Source organism: Physella acuta, unplaced genomic scaffold (genome assembly GCF_028476545.2).
Source record: "Physella acuta isolate Inbredline_101_S28 unplaced genomic scaffold, ASM2847654v3 ptg000284l, whole genome shotgun sequence".
NCBI lineage: Eukaryota > Metazoa > Mollusca > Gastropoda > Physidae > Physella > Physella acuta.
The window spans coordinates 373,840-395,817 of NW_026731803.1; the positions used below are offsets into that span (position 1 = coordinate 373,840).

At 37.3% G+C, this 21,978-nt stretch overlaps 1 protein-coding gene across 2 annotated transcripts in view; it reads right to left on the minus strand.

The window, feature by feature from the left end:
- Positions 1-256: 256 nt before the first annotated feature.
- LOC131939602 (beta-1,4-N-acetylgalactosaminyltransferase bre-4) overlaps positions 257-21,978 on the minus strand; it is a 40,381-nt gene continuing 18,659 nt past the window's right edge. The window contains exons 2-9 of one of the 2 annotated variants that reach the window (XM_059298009.1): positions 14,727-15,177; positions 14,197-14,217; positions 11,679-11,911; positions 6,832-7,019; positions 6,055-6,177; positions 5,594-5,698; positions 4,000-4,135; positions 257-3,869 (exon numbers count right to left, since the gene is read on the minus strand). In XM_059298009.1, the coding sequence (XP_059153992.1) occupies positions 3,849-3,869; positions 4,000-4,135; positions 5,594-5,698; positions 6,055-6,177; positions 6,832-7,019; positions 11,679-11,911; positions 14,197-14,217; positions 14,727-15,054 (1,155 nt within the window). In that variant the 5' untranslated portion in view covers positions 15,055-15,177 and the 3' untranslated portion in view covers positions 257-3,848. The remainder of the gene's footprint in view (positions 3,870-3,999; positions 4,136-5,593; positions 5,699-6,054; positions 6,178-6,831; positions 7,020-11,678; positions 11,912-14,196; positions 14,218-14,726; positions 15,178-21,978) is intronic. The other variant, XM_059298010.1, reaches the window with a different exon arrangement.

A 21,978-nucleotide genomic window follows, 5' to 3' on the forward strand; every position in this document is an offset into this window, starting at 1 on the left:
GCTTTAGTACTTTAGACAGATCAGTTCAAACCAGCAGAAAATAAAATTTAAAATGGGAAAATAGCATTCAACTTATGGATATCTTTTTAGGAGTATTGACCAAGAGGAAAAAGCATACTCTTTGCATTGTTTGTGTAATGTAGTGGTGTTCATCAGAGCTTTCTTATAAAAAAAACAGCTGCACTGCATCAGATAAACCATACACATCCAGACAACAGTGAATAAATAAACACACAAAAACTTTTAAAACAGCAGAGTAAATGCTTAATATATTTCAATTTTAATAATAAAAAGTTGATAATTTATAAATCTTTATTATGATATCAAATATAAACAAAGATAAGTATGGGTAGGGTGATGATAAAATTTAGTACCTTCGTAAGTTCTTAAATGGTCTAAAATATATGCATAGCATAAATATAACATTTTATGGCCTCTTTTTTTTAAAGCTGAATTTTGTACCCTCACTACTGAATAAAACTATTATTGTATGTATCTATTAAACTTGTTACCAATTGTACATAATGTATCTACCTGCCAGCACTTGTCCCTAACTAGACAAGATTAACCTGCCCCTGTCTCGACATGGTTAACTGACCATTTCCTATAAACTAACATTTGTTTCCCATCAAGATTATCAGTTCATTCTACAATTGAAAGCTACATAACTAAAATAGTTCCCATATTCATGTCACAAATAATAGTATAAAGTAAATAGCATTGAGGAATAGTTGATTAAACAAACTTAATGAGTTCAATAAGAATTTTAAAAGTAGCAGATGTGAGATATAACTCACCAAAGATGAAAGTGCATTGTGTCAATGTGTTTTACAGAAGCATGAATAAAATAACCAAGTGAATAAGTTTTACAGAAGAACACGTAAAACCAAACTATAAATTAATGAGACTTGTATCATTAACAGGAAATGTGAACAAAAAATGCCTGGAAAAGCCCAACTGTAAAAACTATCACACATACTTGATTACTCCACAAAAATTCTTAAATTTTAAAAGGCAGGTAAAATGCACCAGTCAAATTGAATTTAATTTTGTTTTTGATATGGTTTACACAGTAAAAAAAATTTTACCACTCAAAAAACAAAACAAAAAACAATAAAACAAATTACATAGCTTGTATATAAATAAGCATGATATTAATATAATAAATGACATTTAGTTATTTCAAGTTAAAACAAAGGGGAAGTGTTAGCTTCAAACAATAGTTGTGGAATGGTTCAAAGTGATACAAAGTTGCAGAAAAGGAATAGCCTTTCTATTAGTCCTTCATCTTTAAAAAAACTACTATATTTAAAGAAGTCATTTCTTTTTTTAATAAACAAACAAAAAACAACATACTAAACAGTTTCGCGTAGTACTACCTACATTTTACAGGCACTGTTTTAAAAGTACATTAAGGATGCTTCAATAAATATTCATTGTAAAACGTTTGGTTGGTTGTTGCACTGTGGCAGAATAGAAAGTACATTGAAAATGCTTCATTAAATAGTATTCTTGTCATTTTTGGTTATTTATTTCACAACATACAAAAAATAACATTTAATTCTTAGTATGCATTTCATATATAAAATTTTATTGAATGTGATTTCAGTTTTTTTTTAAAGATTTATTCAGTTTAGGTTTTTAGACCATGTACAGTGCATTGTTAAGCAAATAATTAAAGTACAGTGGTTGTGATTAGAGTAAAATTAAAACAAAATAAATAACTTATTTATTAACATACAACATTAATTTCATTAATTATAACCTTAAGACATCATATTGTAATATAATGCATGTATTACAAGGGAAAATATATCTGTTGTAGATTTCTTATCAAGACAGCTTCAAAAGTGTGGTATTTATTTGTTAACCATGGGAATGTTCATTCAATTCACTCAAAGTTTACAAACAAAGCTTTGTGGTATTTTTTCTTCTTTTGCTAAACCATGGGAATGTTCATGAATTCACTTGAAGTCTGTTATGGCCCTGATAAGGTAGTTGGTTGGGTTAGCTCAACCCTAACTTTGACTTTCCCTTCAGTCAGTCAGTCACTTACAGCTTAAGGTCCTTGCTTATTGGCTCACCCGGTCAGATGTGATTATAGAGAGGTTGCAAGTAAACACCTTAAAGAAATATGCTCAAGTAGCAGGCATCAACTTGGTAGAGCGCATGGTATCATGACTATACTTAAGTAACTGGTGAACATTTTAAAGTTCTGATAAAAAAAGACACCTGTCCTAGAGTCTGATAAATGGATGTGGAGGAACAAGCTAATACAAGACAGGTACAAAATATTCTTCACAATTAGTTTAGTAGCAAACATAATCCATGCTGGCTCAAGATTTGTACAGCTTCTTCAAGGTTTAGCAGTGCTTCTGGGTGTGGCAAACAAACAGTCGTTGTGTTATTTGGCAATTTTGTTTTAGCCTCTCCAGCTTTAGATAGACAGTGGTTGTTGTATAGACAGTGGTTTAAACTACTAGATTAGCCTAGTCTAACACATACAAACTTAACTCACACAACAGAATGAAATTTACTGGTGAATTGGATATGGCTTTTTCTTCTAATATGAGATGAAACTAAAAGATGTTCAAGCATAATTGACTAGATAAAAAATCCTCATGACAATTATTCTAGAAACTATTTCACAATAACTCTTCTACATAATCTATATTTTGACATTTTACATATTTTTGTATCTACCTATATGAGCAAATTATTATTTCTTAAGAGAACATACAAGTTCTTTAAGTTGATTAAATCGTCCTCTGGTGTCAACTTATACACAAGTTATTTCCCATGCTGGATAATTTTGCAACCCATCTGTTGCACACCAGGCTCAGTGGAATGTTCAGCTGTTGTAAACAGTGCATTCTAGAACAGCTTCTATTTTACCATGAGAACAAACTCAGGAATAAACTACGGCAGTGTTTAAAACTCATAAGCAAAACCTGGGAAACCGTAAACTAGCCATCTAAACTAAGTAGCTAATCTTCATTATCAACTAATAAACCACACTAGAAATAGGATACAATCCTATTGAAACAGTACATTTCATACTGTTTAAAATATGAACACAAATAAAGTGAGAGTACAACCGTTGGTTTTTTTTTTTGCAGCCCATAAAATATTTTTGTCAGACAGCAGTTAATGTAGCATTCTGAGGTAAGCTGCCAAATATTTTAAAAGATGAGCATAAGTACCAATAAATTACCATATTCATTAGCCAAAACTATGGCCTCATACACTGCACGCAGGTTGCAGAAAGAAAGCCCAGACCAGTCTGTTATTTGTTGCTGATGCATTCTTCACGCTGATCACGAGAGTGACATTGCTATTTAAACTTGTTATACAAAAACCAAGGTATCTATCTGATAGTAAGAAAACAAAGTGTCAACTTGTCAGTTGATCCTATAACTTAAATCTTGCTGACAATTCAAGTTACATCTTTTCACTTGTTGTCCTACTTGAAGCAATATTAAAGATGAGGTTCAAAACTTGAAGTATTTTTGTTTAAGTACAGTTTTGAACTTCTAACTCCAGGTTTCTGAAGTTTTCAACAGAATAATGACTCCTGTCATCCAAATGTTGTACACAATAATTGTTTTGTTTTTAACACTCAACAATGTTAACATAAATATCCATATAATTACACTAAGAAAGGCACAAGTTCAAAATTGAAGCCCAACTGGGCCATGGTGGGTGTGTCCCATAGTCAAATAATTCCAATATCACAAAGTCCGTGCACCCTATGATCACGAAGTCAGTGCACCCTATGATCACAAAGTCAGTGCACCCTACGATCACAAAGTCAGAAATAAAATACTAAGTCAAGAGGGTGGATCTGCTCATGATTGTTTTGTATTGTCCTGAAAGATAAAGTTAAAACAATATATAATTTTAAACATTTTCTTTCAAAATCAAATGTTTTTAAACACTAAACTAGTAATTTTAAATCAGTAATTTTTTAATAAGTCCTGTAATTGACTTAGTACCCACCACAACCTCAGCTTCGTTTATAAGAACTTGTATTCTAAGATGTGTAGGCAGCTCCTCGACTAACTGGGTTGTGTATTTGAGAGAATTGAGGCCGTCGTAAGCCATGCGCTTGGAAGTAGTTTTGAGGAGTGCAAATCTAATGACACAAATATTGAACAAGTACTGAGTGATACTCATACAAATCTAATGACACAAACAAGTACTGAGTGATACTCATACAAATCTAATGACACAAACAAGTACTGAGTGATACTCATACAAAACATTTTGAATGCCAACATGGCAATACACACTCCACTCATATAATTCAAGTCTAAGCCTTGATTTTTCTAAGCTTGCATCCTAAAAGCCCCCAAAAAGAAAAAGTAAAGAATAAAAAAGGGACAAAATTGTGTTTCTATTGTTGAAAGGCATAATATTCCCCGTAGATGGAGTAACTTTTTTGATTTACTTTAGTGTCACTGTCTGTAGCCAAATCTTGCAACTCAGTTTTGACTAACTTCTAGTGCCGTGATTTTGTTAAAATTAAATAATTGATATCTCATGACAATGCAATAATATTAAATTTTTAAACTGTTAGATATGACATTAGTCATTTAAAATAAATGTACAATTACTATATACAATATAACGGTGAAGAAAACAGTCTAACTAAGAGATCACTCTATAACTCAGGTGAGCTAATATTAAAAAAATATGTATGTTAAAAAAAAAACTAAATAACCACTATACAAAAAGTGTTGGCCATTCATAAAACCTCTGGTACATTTTAGCAAGCCACTTTTATTAAGTAAGCTTCTTTAATTTTTAGTGGATTTAAAAGCTTACTAATTATTTTTAGATTTATTTGATGTGTCTTGAGATTTTGTGCCTTTAAGACATCTTCTCTGATATTTAATTCTGTCATTTATTTCTCTATGATATTTTATTCTGTCATTCATTTCTGTATGATATTTATTTCTGTCATCCATTTCTCTATATTTAATTCTGACATTCATTTCTCTATATTTATATTTGTCATTCATATCTCTATATTTAATTCTGTCATCCATTTCTCTATGATTTTAATTATGTCATTCATTTCTCTATAATATTTAATTATGTCATCCATTTCTCTATAATATTTAATTATGTCATCCATTTCTCAATAATATTTAATTATGTCATCCATTTCTCTATGATATTTAATTCTGTCATCCATTTCTCTATATTAAATTCTGTCATCCTTTTCTCTATATTTAAATCATCATCCATTTCTCTATATTTAAATCATCATCCATTTCTCTATGATTTTAATTATGTCATCCATTTCTCTATATTTAATTCATCATCCATTTCTGTATGATTTTAATTCTGTCATCCATTTCTCTATATTTAATTATGTCATCCATTTCTCTATAATATTTAATTTTGTCATCCAATTCTCTATATTTAATTATGTCATCCATTTCTCTATGATATTTAAATCGTCATCCATTTCTCTATGATTTTAATTATGTCATTCATTTCTCTATAATATTTAATTTTGTCATCCATTTCTCTAAGATATTTAATTCTGTCATCCATTTCTGAAAACCTAAACAAGAAAACTCACCTCTGTGGGTTTTGCTCATTGCCATTATCCTTGCTATGTTTTATCATCCTATATCTGGCAATGTCCATTGGATATCTTGTTATCTTGAGACCACTGTGTGATATCCTAAAAACAAGCAAATTAGTTGATTAACTTGTATCTAGTAATCTTGAGACTACTTCAAGTACTCTGGATCCAAAACTTATGTACCAAGTACGCAATATCTACAGAGCTTATTGGTTTGTCCTAATCAAGATTAATCTAATAGTAAACAAATGTGGATGTCTAGTAGTGACAAGAGTGAGCTAAAGATGATAACTGAGACAGTACAATTCAGACACAGGACTGAAAATCATTGCCAATAGCGTGGTCACTTCAGTAGGGATGAAGAATAAAATGATGTGAGGTTCAGGTTAGAAGAGGACAGGTTAGAAAAATAATAGACGTATTTATTTTTGCTCTTAAGTTTATCCCACAGATACCTTGTAGCCATATCATCATCCTCCCCGCCCCAGCCAAAAAACAGGTTAGAGAAACCATTGATTTGTTTGAACTGTTCCTTGTTAATAGCACTGACACCTCCATATATGGCATCATAGGGCAACCTGGAATGGTTCAAGTTTAAAATGTTTATAACATCATAGGGGTCATCCATAAATGACGTCACACTCATAGGGGGAGGGGGGGTCCGTAATTTTGTGACGATGTGTGATGAGGGGGAGGGGGGGGGGGGTTCAGATGTTGCGACGTCACATTTTTGCATTATAAAAAAGCAATGTTAGGAAACGAATTTTAGACGTTATTTCGCGTTTTAGATAACTGTTTTAATAAATTGTAATAGTTTAGACAAGATTTTGGAAAAATATCGATGTTTTAAAAAAATTCAACTGCAATTTTGAGGGGGGTTGTAGGTTGAGGTGTGACGTCATTTTAGGGGGGGGGTGTGACTTTTTGTGACGACGTGTGACGGAGGGGAGGGGGGGAGGTAAAAATCGTCAAAAAAAGCGTGACGTCATTTATGGATGACCCCATAGGGCAACCTGGAATGGTACAGGTTTAAAATGTTTATAACATGATCTGGCAATCTGAATTAGAACAAGCAAATGTTTTTTTATGCTCTAATGTTAAATTAAGACACTGAGATGAATGAATAGAACCACAAGCTAACAGAGAGACACTGGTGTCGATAAACTTCTGATTTTTTTAGTCTGAAGTGAGAGAAGAAAATGATGCAGTCAATGATTGTAACATTTGCTTACCTGTAATTAAATTTGTCTATTGCAGCAGACATGTGCCTTGGCATTTCTGGACAGGAATAAATATTTCTATCATTTTCTGGGATAAGGTCAACATCATGGAAAATGGCACACTGATAATCATACTTCTCCATGGCCTTCTCGAAGCCGATGTTCATAAGCATGGCTCGGTTGAACTTGCCTGGTAAAGCCTACAACAGAGAAATGGACTTTTACAATTCTTTTAGCAAGTTTAAAGTTTAAAAACTACCACTTAATTAAGGTACAGATCTAGTATAGTTTTAAACAAGTTAAAAACTAAACAAAAAACATATTTTTGAAACAGCAGTCCAAACTGTAGACCAAGGCACAGATAAATTAATAATTCACAATGGCTAAAAAACTATTATTTGAAGTAAAGGATTAAAAGATGGCCTAAAGATACAGGTTTATAATAATTGTTTGTGGTCTAAAAAAACAAATTGAAGTTTAAAACCCAAGGCTTTAGCACAAATAACAGGTTCTCTTTTTAGTAAGTCTCACTGAAAGTTAAAAATGCAGGTATGGAAAATCTTGAATCAGATAAAATAACTTAATGCCTTTTGATTTAAATCTTAAGGTTACAGGTAGTATGTGGTAAACTTTTTTAAAATGGCCATACCTGGTCAATGACAAAGATGCCATTCTACCTGGTCAATGACAAAGATGCCATACCTGGTCAATGACAAAGATGCCGTCAATGACAAAGATGCCATACCTGGTCAATGACAAGATGCCTAACCTGGTCAATGACAAGATGCCATACCTGGTCAATGACAAGATGCCATACCTGGTCAATGACAAAGATGCCGTCAATGACAAGATGCCATACCTGGTCAATGACAAAGATGCCATACCTGGTCAATGACAAAGATGCCATACCTGGTCAATGACAAAGATGCCATACCTGGTCAATGACAAAGATGCCGTCAATGACAAAGATGCCATACCTGGTCAATGACAAAGATGCCGTCAATGACAAAGATGCCATACCTGGTCAAGGACAAAGATGCCATACCTGGTCAATGACAAAGATGCCATACCTGGTCAAGGACAAAGATGCCATACCTGGTCAATGACAAGATGCCATACCTGGTCAATGACAAAGATGCCATACCTGGTCAATGACAAGATGCCATACCTGGTCAATGACAAAGATGCCATACCTGGTCAAGGACAAAGATGCCATACCTAGTCAATGACAAGATGCCATACCTGGTCAATGACAAAGATGCCATACCTGGTCAATGACAAGATGCCATACCTGGTCAATGACAAAGATGCCATACCTGGTCAATGACAAGATGCCATACCTGGTCAATGACAAAGATGCCATACCTGGTCAATGACAAAGATGCCATACCTGGTCAATGACAAAGATGCCAGACCTGGTCAATGACAAAGATGCCATACCTGGTCAATGACAAAGATGCCATACCTGGTCAATGACAAAGATGCCATACCTGGTTAATGACAAAGATGCCATACCTGGTCAATGACAAAGATGCCATACCTGGTCAATGACAAAGATGCCTTACCTGGTCAATGACAAAGATGCCATACCTGGTCAATGACAAAGATGCCATACCTGGTCAATGACAAAGATGCCATACCTGGTCAATGACAAAGATGCCATACCTGGTCAATGACAAAGATGCCATACCTGGCCAATGACAAAGATGCCATACCTGGTTAATGACAAAGATGCCATACCTGGTCAATGACAAAGATGCCGTCAATGACAAAGATGCCATACCTGGTCAATGACAAGATGCCTAACCTGGTCAATGACAAGATGCCATACCTGGTCAATGACAAGATGCCATACCTGGTCAATGACAAAGATGCCGTCAATGACAAGATGCCATACCTGGTCAATGACAAAGATGCCATACCTGGTCAATGACAAAGATGCCATACCTGGTCAATGACAAAGATGCCATACCTGGTCAATGACAAAGATGCCGTCAATGACAAAGATGCCATACCTGGTCAATGACAAAGATGCCGTCAATGACAAAGATGCCATACCTGGTCAAGGACAAAGATGCCATACCTGGTCAATGACAAAGATGCCATACCTGGTCAAGGACAAAGATGCCATACCTGGTCAATGACAAGATGCCATACCTGGTCAATGACAAAGATGCCATACCTGGTCAATGACAAGATGCCATACCTGGTCAATGACAAAGATGCCATACCTGGTCAAGGACAAAGATGCCATACCTAGTCAATGACAAGATGCCATACCTGGTCAATGACAAAGATGCCATACCTGGTCAATGACAAGATGCCATACCTGGTCAATGACAAAGATGCCATACCTGGTCAATGACAAGATGCCATACCTGGTCAATGACAAAGATGCCATACCTGGTCAATGACAAAGATGCCATACCTGGTCAATGACAAAGATGCCAGACCTGGTCAATGACAAAGATGCCATACCTGGTCAATGACAAAGATGCCATACCTGGTCAATGACAAAGATGCCATACCTGGTCAATGACAAAGATGCCATACCTGGTCAATGACAAAGATGCCATACCTGGTCAATGACAAAGATGCCTTACCTGGTCAATGACAAAGATGCCATACCTGGTCAATGACAAAGATGCCATACCTGGTCAATGACAAAGATGCCATACCTGGTCAATGACAAAGATGCCATACCTGGTCAATGACAAAGATGCCATACCTGGCCAATGACAAAGATGCCATACCTGGTTAATGACAAAGATGCCATACCTAGTCAATGACAAGATGCCATACCTGGTCAATGACAAAGATGCCATACCTGGCCAATGACAAAGATGCCATACCTGGTTAATGACAAAGATGCCATACCTGGTCAATGACAAAGATGCCATACCTGGTCAATGACAAAGATGCCATACCTGGTCAATGACAAAGATGCCATACCTGGTCAATGACAAAGATGCCTTACCTGGTCAATGACAAAGATGCCATACCTGGCCAATGACAAAGATGCCATACCTGGTCAATGACAAAGATGCCATACCTGGTCAATGACAAGATGCCATACCTGGTCAATGACAAGATGCCATACCTGGTCAATGACAAGATGCCATACCTGGTCAATGACAAAGATGCCATACCTGGTCAATGACAAAGATGCCATACCTGGTCAATGACAAGATGCCATACCTGGTCAATGACAAGATGCCATACCTGGTCAATGACAAAGATGCCATACCTGGTCAATGACAAAGATGCCGTCAATGACAAGATGCCATACCTGGTCAATGACAAGATGCCTAACCTGGTCAATGACAAAGATGCCATACCTGGTCAATGACAAGATGCCTAACCTGGTCAATGACAAAGATGCCATACCTGGTCAATGACAAGATGCCATACCTGGTCAATGACAAAGATGCCGTCAATGACAAAGATGCCATACCTGGTCAATGACAAGATGCCATACCTGGTCAATGACAAAGATGCCATACCTGGTCAATGACAAGATGCCATACCTGGTCAATGACAAAGATGCCGTCAATGACAAAGATGCCATACCTGGTCAATGACAAAGATGCCGTCAATGACAAAGATGCCATACCTGGTCAATGACAAAGATGCCGTCAATGACAAAGATGCCATACCTGGTCAATGACAAAGATGCCGTCAATGACAAAGATGCCATACCTGGTCAATGACAAAGATGCCGTCAATGACAAAGATGCCATACCTGGTCAATGACAAAGATGCCATACCTGGTCAATGACAAAGATGCCATACCTGGTCAATGACAAAGATGCCGTCAATGACAAAGATGCCATACCTGGTCAATGACAAAGATGCCGTCAATGACAAAGATGCCATACCTAGTCAATGACAAGATGCCATACCTGGTCAATGCCAAAGATGCCATACCTGGTCAATGACAAAGATGCCATACCTGGTCAATGACAAGATGCCATACCTAGTCAATGACAAGATGCCATACCTGGTCAATGACAAAGATGCCATACCTGGTCAATGACAAAGATGCCATACCTGGTCAATGACAAAGATGCCATACCTGGTCAATGACAAAGATGCCATACCTGGTCAACGACAAAGATGCCATACCTGGTCAATGACAAAGATGCCATACCTGGTCAATGACAAAGATGCCATACCTGGTCAATGACAAAGATGCCATACCTGGTCAATGACAAAGATGCCATACCTGGTCAACGACAAAGATGCCATACCTGGTCAATGACAAAGATGCCATACCTGGTCAATGACAAAGATGCCATACCTGGTCAATGACAAAGATGCCATACCTGGTCAATGACAAAGATGCCATACCTGGTCAATGACAAAGATGCCATACCTGGTCAATGACAAAGATGCCTAACCTGGTCAATGACAAAGATGCCTAACCTGGTCAATGACAAGATGCCATACCTGGTCAATGACAAAGATGCTGTCAATGACAAAGATGCCATACCTGGTCAATGACGAAGATGCCATACCTGGTCAACGACAAAGATGCCATACCTGGTCAATGACAAAGATGCCATACCTGGTCAATGACAAAGATGCCATACCTGGTCAACGACAAAGATGCCATACCTGGTCAATGACAAAGATGCCATACCTGGTCAATGACAAAGATGCCTAACCTGGTCAATGACAAGATGCCATACCTGGTCAATGACAAAGATGCCGTCAATGACAAAGATGCCATACCTGGTCAATGACGAAGATGCCATACCTGGTCAACGACAAAGATGCCATACCTGGTCAATGACAAAGATGCCATACCTGGTCAATGACAAAGATGCCATACCTGGTCAATGACAAAGATGCCATACCTGGTCAATGACAAAGATGCCGTAGTCCAGCTGCTGGCGGGCCAACATTGGGTGCAGGTTCCTCAGCAGCAGCTTCAGGTGCTCTTCCCTGTTCCTGTAGGGGATGACAATGGCCACCCTGTGACGAGCTGTGCAGTCGGGCGGCCTGAACACACCCCCGGGCTTCAGACCTGGGTTCTCCTTGGCAATTTCTTCAAGTGTAAGGCTTTGGGTATATGTGGCGAGGGGCCCATCTGAGAATCATAGCAAAGTTGGGTCATGGGTCTGATGCATCAATCCTTGAACTAAAGTGGGTGGGGTAGATAGAGGCAGAAAACACTTTAACTATCATTTTAAAGAACCAGAAGATTTATATGCAGTTAGCTGTTGGTCTGGAACTAATCTGAAAACAATGGAGAATTGATTGCATCAATACTTCAAGACAAAGCATGGAGAATTGATTGCATCAATACTTCAAGACACAGCCTGGAGAATTGATTGCATCAATACTTCAAGACACAACATGGAGAATTGATTGCATCAATACTTCAAGACACAACATGGAGAATTGATTGCATCAATACTTCAAGACACAACATGGAGAATTGATTGCATCAAGAAACAGCCTAGAGAATTGATTGCATCAATACTTCAAGACACAGCCTGGAGAATTGATTGCATCAATACTTCAAGACACAACATGGAGAATTGATTGCATCAATACTTCAAGACACAACATGGAGAATTGATTGCATTAATACTTCAAGACACAACATGGAGAATTGATTGCATCAAGAAACAGCCTAGAGAATTGATTGCATCAATACTTCAAGACACAACATGGAGAATTGATTGCATCAAGAAACAGCCTAGAGAATTGATTGCATCAATACTTCAAGACACAACATGGAGAATTGATTGCATCAATACTTCAAGACACAACATGGAGAATTGATTGCATCAATACTTCAAGACACAACATGGAGAATTGATTGCATCAAGAAACAGCCTAGAGAATTGATTGCATCAATACTTCAAGACACAACATGGAGAATTGATTGCATCAATACTTCAAGACACAACATGGAGAATTGATTGCATCAATACTTCAATACAAAGCCTGGAGAATTGATTGCATCAATACTTCAAGACACAACATGGAGAATTGATTGCATCAATACTTCAAGACACAACATGGAGAATTGATTGCATCAATACTTCAAGACACAGCATGGAGAATTGATTGCATCAATACTTCAAGACACAACATGGAGAATTGATTGCATCAATACTTCAAGACACAGCATGGAGAATTGATTGCATCAATACTTCAAGACACAACATGGAGAATTGATTGCATCAATACACAGCTTGGAGAATTGATTGCATCAATACTTCAAGACACAACATGGAGAATTGATTGCATCAATACTTCAATACACAGCTTGGAGAATTGATTGCATCACTACTTCAAGACACAACATGGAGAATTGATTGCATCAATACTTCAAGACAAAGCATAAAAAATAATAAAGCTGCAAACAAAAGAGAATTGATTACATCAATATTTTGGGACACACCATAAAAAATCATAAATCTGCAAAGATAGGAAGAAAGAAATAGAATGTGAACATTAAACTTCAGCCTCCAAAAGTACCTTCATGCACCTAGTAGTTAGTAGAACATTTGGTGCCAAAACTCAGATCAAGTTCATGACAATGATCATTTAGTTTGGTTAGTTTCACATCTATTTTTGGCAAATCTACCACCACAGCCCTACACAATACCACCAGCTGAGGCAAGTACAACAACAAAATACCTCAAACAATGGTGAACATTGTGTTAATTGTATCAATATTTATACTGGTGGTTGTGGGGGGAGGGAGCAGAGCAAAATTGAAAGTCTGCCTCACTCTAATTATAAAGCCATTTCTAAAAATGTACATCATGCAAGATAAGACTAGCATTTCAAAATCTAAAGCAGACTAGGTAAATATATTTCAAAACTTGGTGAAGACATATGCATTCCTTGCTACATGACTACATCGTATGTATATGTGGTTGTTGTATCAACACACAAGATCATATTTATACAGTGAAAATAAATGTGTGATCCGCATGTCTGCCTGCCCTACTTATGCTTTATTCATATTTCAACCATTTTATCTAGATCAATGAAGGTGTTTATTTATTCTTTTGATTCTGATAAAAGATTAAAACATTTTCAAGTAGGATGAAATATGTATATAGAGATTATAGGAACTAGCACAAAACTCAAAAGCAAACCATATATTGCTAAATCTGAAGCAAGTATCACAATCCAAATATACCCATTATGATACAATTTAAGTAGAATGCATAATTCCCAGCAGTGATGGCTTAGTGCGCTGATGTTCCAGTGCTAAAAAGTCATCAGTGTTGGATGCACACATCTAACACTGAAAACATTTTTAGTCGGAGCAAACTTTGTGATGGGATTATGATTTCTAAATCATTTTGCTAAATCAGGAAAAAAAATGTTGAAAAAAAAAACACTTACAAACAAGGCCTGAGGTTGTCCCTTAAAAATTAATTGTTAAAGGTATCAAAAATGTGAAAGGTTTTAAAAATAGCCATTTAAAGGTATCAAACATGTGAAAGGTTTAAAGCTTTTAAAAATAGCCATTTTTACAAGAAAGATTATTAAATATTGTTTGGTTAATTGTTTTTTAAAGGTAAGCTTTGTGTTAAAGTTTTTAAAAAATTGTAAGGCATTTTAAGAAACAAATTATGGGAATTTTTTTTTATTAAAAAGCAAACAAATGGTACGTGCTATGAAATTAAACCTGCATTCTAGTTACATATTTTCTCAACGTAACAAGCTAACCTAGTTAACCTATAAATTAAAACCTTTGAATCAAATGCACACCATTTTTTATATTAGATTTTTTATAATATTGTTTTGTATTAGTTAAAGAATAACTTTTTGTTTTTAATACAATTTCAATCAATGAAATATTTGAAAGAAGCGTTTCATAAATATGAGTTAGCATTTAGTGGGCACCATAAGCGACAGAAAGCTGAACTTACTTAAAGCTGGGGGCACCAACGGGCAGAGAGGCAGTGTCTTGGGCTCCTCACTTTGTGTACTAGTGGTCTCAAGCACTGGACTGGCAGGAATTTCATGGGGAATAATGTCTTTATCTAACCTAATCACTGCTATAGTGGCGGCAGTATGGTTGGCACCATGGTCCCTGCTGCCATTGGAGCTGGAGATCCTTAAACTAGGTTTAGAAGTCACAAAACTGGACTCTACAAGGGTCAAGTCTGGCCGGCTAAAGAACCGGTAGGCAAACACATTGATGACACACAGGACGAGCAGGACGATGAAGAGTTTGAACTTGGTGCACTTGTCCATGATGCTGACGCGCTGGTTGACAACCGCACTCAGGCTCCTGATGCACAGGCAGTGTTGCAGGAATCGCAGGGCACACCCCAGACAGGAGACATCACCCAGACCCCTGCACGTCTTCCACACAAACTTGAAGCAAGACAAAAAAATTGAAGTTAATTTAAGTCATAATGGGAGAAATGTAGCTTGATGATGCAGTAGTATGGTTAGATACAGTAGAGTTCAGTAGGGTTAGGGTTACCTTGTACTGCAGTCGTATGGTTAGATACAGTACAGAGTTCATTAGGTTAGGGTTACCTTGTGCAGCTGTAGGTAATGTGAGGATTGCTTAATACCCGCTTTAACAAGACATGCTACGAAAGTTTCAGGTTATGATTTAATTCAGTCAGGGTAAACCATTGCAGCAGTAGATGAGGACTTGTAACAGATGTGTTAAGTACCTTCATGGCTTAGACAGGAGAGTTAAGTTCAACGTTGGGGTTTAAGCTAGGTTAGGGTTCTTATTTGTAAACTATCCACACAGACACACATATTACGTGTGCTGTCCTATAGTTTACATTAAAACAAACATCTACATTATGTGTGCTGTCCAATAGTTTAAACAAACATCTACATTACATGTGCTGCCCTATAGTTTAAACAAACATCTACATTATGTGTGCTGCCCTATAGTTCACATTTAAACAAACATCTACATTACGTGTGCTGCCCTATAGTTTAAACAAACATCTACATTACGTGTGCTGTCCTATAGTTCCCGTTAAAACCAACATCTACATTACGTGTGCTGTCCTATAGTTCCCGTTAAAACCAACATCTACATTACGTGTGCTTTCCTATAGTTCACATTAAAACAAACATCTAGATTTCGTGTACTGCCCTATTGTTTGAACAAATATCTAGATTACGAGTGCTGCCCTATCGTTCATATTAAAACAAGCCTTCAGACTTAAAGCCTGGATTGAGACAAAGAGCAACTGTGTCCTACTTCATACCTGTTAAGAAAGCTTTCCACTAAAAGCTATTAAATCAAAGGACTACTTAAAAATCCAATTCATAGCTTTTATTTTGTATTTCTCAAGGACACAGTTACTGATGGGGGCATGTTACTTGTCGTTATCATCGTGGTTATTTTTTGAGCGGTGACGTGGAACTTTGTGACGTCATTTTAGAGGGATTAGATCGCTTTTTTATGACACGTGACTTGAAAAGGGTGGGGGCAGCGTGCACGGATCATCTAGAATACGTGACAACGTTTCCGAATGGCCACAAGAAGTACCGATGATTTCACAGTTTTTTTTTTACTTTCTCTTATACGGAGTATAGAGAAAGTATTGTAGTCGTGCAAAAAAAAAAAAAAAAAAAAAAAAAAAAAAAAAAAAAAAACTTTTGCAAATCTCGACGTTTTACCCTGTGTCGGAAAAACATAGTTTTGCAAACTTGTCCATATGTCTGTGTGTGTGTGAGTGTGTGTGTCTGTCTGTAAACACGATAACTTGAGTACCGTTACAGCTAAGTTGACGAAATTTCATATATAAGTATTATATAAAAATTGTAGATCTGCATCAACTTTCCAGCGATTTCCGATAACTGGAAGTGGAACTTTTTCTACTTTCAATTTTTCAAAAGCCTTTAATTTGAGTACTATTTCAGATAGATACATGTAAGTAATAGATCTAATTCTCTACTTTCTATCGAATTTCGAGTAATTTCCGTTGACGGGAAGTAGTAATTTACGCTATTTCCGATTTCTCAAAAAACGCATGTGAATTTATAAAGTACTAATAATAGTCCGCATTATTATACACATTTTGTTTGGCGTTCACTTGGTGCGCAATTCTTTTTTCTACGAGATTCTATTCTATTTTAAAAAGTAATTAAGTAATTAAAAATGGATTACAAATATAGTCTATGTCCTGAGTTGCCATCCCCCGTAGTGTTATAATAGAAAAATCGAGATAGTTTAGGGGAGATCACTCCCGGTTTATTTAAAATGTCACCGGAACAAAGAAAAGAAAACATATTAGTAGAGCGTGACGTTTGAGAACTCTGCAGGGAGAAGGGCAAATGTTTAAAGAACGGGTCAAACAAGGCCACAGTCACGGCTGGTTGAAGCATCAGCAGTGGTGGGTTGATAGTGGAGCCCCACGTATATATGGGGACCAACTCACTGGGCAATAAATAGTGGTGGTTTGATAGTGGAGCCCCACGTATATATGGGGACCAACTCACTGGGCAATAAATAGTGGTGGGTTGATAGTGGAGCCACACGTATATATGGGGACCAACACACTGGGCAATCAGTAGTGGTGGGTTGATAGTGGAGCCACACGTATATATGGGGACCAACACACTGGACAATCAGTAGTGGTGGGTTGATAGTGGAGCCACACGTATATATGGGGACCAACACACTGGACAATCAGTAGTGGTGGGTAGATAGTGGAGCCCCATGTATATATGGGTACCAACTCACTGTACAGACAATCAGTAGTGGTGGGTTCATAGCCCCACGTATGTATGGGGACCAACACACTGGACAATCAGTAGTGGTGGGTTGATAGTGGAGCCCCACGTATATATGGGGACCAACACACTGGGCCGAGCAGGCCCTTCCACGTGAAACTACGTCATTACTGCAACTGTGACATTACGTAGTCACTACATAGGTACAGTCTCCTAAGTGACACTACGGAGTCATTACGTCGGTACAGTTGGTCTCCTACGTGACACTACGAAGTCATTATGTCGGTACAGTTGGTTTACCCTTCCACTGGGTCCAGATGGTGACTGTACTTTACGTGATCCAGATGGTGACTGTACAATAACGTCGACCCTAAGATAAAACCTAACTGAAACAGCACTTGCTGTTACTAAATCTAACACTGCCTTAACGGCCGATGTCACTAGCGAAGCGCCAGTGGAGATACTCAAACCCTAGGCTTTAAAACATCAACTGGCCTAAAACTTAACACCACAATACAACTACGGCTTTTAGAGTGAAGTTTTCTAGCTTAAGTTTCTTTGAGCTGCCCTAGAGGCAGAGCAAGGACTGTAGCATACATTTTGCGCTAATAAACTTCAGCTACATTTTGAACTAATATGCTTTAGCTACATTTTGCGCTAATAAACTTCAGCTACATTTTGTCCTAATATGCTTTAGCTACATTTTGTCTTAATATGCTTTAGCTAAATTTTGTCCTAATATGCTTTAGCTACATTTTGTCCTAATATGCTTTAGCTATATTTTCTCCTAATATGCTTTAGCTACATTTTGTCTTAATATGCTTTAGCTACATTTTGTCCTAATATGCTTTAGCTACATTTTGTCCTAATATGCTTTAGCTACATTTTGTCCTAATATGCTTTAGCTACATTTTATCCTAATATGCTTTAGCTACATTTTGTCCTAATATTCTTGTAGCCATCTGTATCTTTAGATACATTTTAAAAATGTTTAGTAATGATATGTTATATTAATCCTTTACGATCCCTCCACCCCGTCTACACCACCATGACCGTAACCATTACAGATACGTGACCTCAATTACCGAACCTCACCGAACGTGTCGACATAATTAGTGTTTTTAACTTAGAAACAATCAGCTTTTAGAACAGCCATGCCTTAATTATATATTTAACCGGCAGCGCTTACTCTATATCTGCTATCTGTGTGTTCAGCTACACAATACAAGTAAAGACCCACGTTACTCTAACTCTAAGCCTACTATCTGTGTGTTCAGCTACACAATACAAGTAAAGACCCACGTTACTCTAAGCCTACTATCTGTGTGTTCAGCTACACAATACAAGTAAAGGCCCACGTTACTCTAACTCTAAGCCTACTATCTGTGTGTTCAGCTACACAATACAAGTAAAGGCCCACGTTACTCTAACTCTAAGCCTACTATCTGTGTGTTCAGCTACACAATACAAGTAAAGGCCCACGTTACTCTAAGCCTACTATCTGTGTGTTCAGCTACACAATACAAGTAAAGACCCACGTTACTCTAAGCCTACTATCTGTGTGTTCAGCTACACAATACAAGTAAAGGCCCACGTTACTCTAAGCCTACTATCTGTGTGTTCAGCTACACAATACAAGTAAAGGCCCACGTTACTCTAAGCCTACTATCTGTGTGTTCAGCTACACAATACAAGTAAAGGCCCACGTTACTCTAAGCCTACTATCTGTGTGTTCAGCTACACAATACAAGTAAAGGCCCACGTTACTCTAACTCTAAGCCTACTATCTGTGTGTTCAGCTACACAATACAAGTAAAGGCCCACGTTACTCTAACTCTAAGCCTACTATCTGTGTGTTCAGCTACACAATACAAGTAAAGGTCCACGTTACTCTAACTCTAAGCCTACTATCTGTGTGTTCAGCTACACAATACAAGTAAAGGCCCACGTTACTCTAAGCCTACTATCTGTGTGTTCAGCTACACAATACAAGTAAAGACCCACGTTACTAAAACTCTAAGCCTACTATCTGTGTGTTCAGCTACACAATACAAGTAAAGACACACGTTACTCTAAGCCTACTATCTATGTGTTCAGCTACATAATACAACTTAAGGCCCACGTTACTCTAAGCCTACTATCTGTGTGTTCAGCTACACAATACAAGTAAAGGCCCACGTTACTCTAACTATAAGCCTACTATCTATGTGTTCAGCTACACAATACAAGTAAAGGCCCACGTTACTCTAACTATAAGCCTACTATCTGTGTGTTCAGCTACACAATACAAGTAAAGGCCCACGTTACTCTAACTATAAGCCTACTATCTGTGTGTTCAGCTACACAATACAAGTAAAGGTCCACGTTACTCTAACTATAAGCCTACTATCTGTGTGTTCAGCTACACAATACAAGTAAAGGCCCACGTTACTCTAAGCCTACTATCTGTGTGTTCAGCTACACAATACAAGTAAAGGCCCACGTTACTCTAAGCCTACTATCTGTGTGTTCAGCTACACAATACAAGTAAAGACCCACGTTACTCTAACTCTAAGCCTGCTATCTGTGTGTTCAGCTACACAATACAAGTAAAGACCCACGTTACTCTAACTCTAAGCCTACTATCTGTGTGTTCAGCTACACAATACAAGTAAAGGCCCACGTTACTCTAAGCCTACTATCTGTGGGTTCAGCTACACAATACAAGTAAAGGCCCACGTTACTCTAAGCCTACTATCTGTGTGTTCAGCTACACAATACAAGTAAAGACCCACGTTACTAAAACTCTAAGCCTACTATCTGTGTGTTCAGCTACACAATACAAGTAAAGACACACGTTACTCTAAGCCTACTATCTATGTGTTCAGCTACATAATACAACTTAAGGCCCACGTTACTCTAAGCCTACTATCTGTGTGTTCAGCTACACAATACAAGTAAAGACCCACGTTACTCTAAGCCTACTATCTATGTGTTCAGCTACACAATACAAGTAAAGGCCCACGTTACTCTAACTATAAGCCTACTATCTATGTGTTCAGCTACACAATACAAGTAAAGGCCCACGTTACTCTAACTATAAGCCTACTATCTGTGTGTTCAGCTACACAATACAAGTAAAGACCCACGTTACTCTAACTATAAGCCTACTATCTGTGTGTTCAGCTACACAATACAAGTAAAGGCCCACGTTACTCTAACTATAAGCCTACTATCTGTGTGTTCAGCTACACAATACAAGTAAAGGTCCACGTTACTCTAACTATAAGCCTACTATCTGTGTGTTCAGCTACACAATACAAGTAAAGACCCACGTTACTCTAACTATAAGCCTACTATCTGTGTGTTCAGCTACACAATACAAGTAAAGGTCCACGTTACTCTAACTATAAGCCTACTATCTGTGTGTTCAGCTACACAATACAAGTAAAGGCCCACGTTACTCTAAGCCTACTATCTGTGTGTTCAGCTACACAATACAAGTAAAGACCCACGTTACTCTAACTCTAAGCCTGCTATCTGTGTGTTCAGCTACACAATACAAGTAAAGACCCACGTTACTCTAACTCTAAGCCTACTATCTGTGTGTTCAGCTACACAATACAAGTAAAGGCCCACGTTACTCTAAGCCTACTATCTGTGGGTTCAGCTACACAATACAAGTAAAGGCCCACGTTACTCTAAGCCTACTATCTGTGTGTTCAGCTACACAATACAAGTAAAGGCCCATGTTACTCTAACTATAAGCCTACTATCTGTGTGTTCAGCTACACAATACAAGTAAAGGCCCATGTTACTCTAACTATAAGCCTACTATCTGTGTGTTCAGCTACACAATACAAGTAAAGGCCCACGTTACTCTAACTATAAGCCTACTATCTGTGTGTTCAGCTACACAATACAAGTAAAGGCCCACGTTACTCTAAGCCTACTATCTGTGTGTTCAGCTACACAATACAATACGTACTTCTCTAGCGTAGAGATGGCAACAGACAACAGCTCCAACACTGGATGACGCTCGGCCCCGTCTCGAAAACTGACCACTGAATACTATGATCCGCTGACACACTAGACTTAATATGGCCAAGCTTCTAAAGTTATCTAAAGTTAACAAGTTCACAACGCTCTCAGTTTCCACGTGTATATCAGCGTCAAAAATCAATGGTGATGAATGATTGATTGAAACCATAACTGTTTGACAGTTATTGAAAAACCTCCTCCATCTAACACATATGGGCATATTATATTCATATACACACATCTATCTACCTATATAAATAAATAAATATATATATATATATATATATATATATATATATATATATATACATATATATGTATATCCTCCACAGAACGAGACTGTTCTAACTTAATATTTAAGCCTTTTTTCTAGCTTTATAGGCCTATATCATCTTGTCTAAATCTACAAAAGTATTTTTGTAAACACCGTGTAGCGGTATCTCT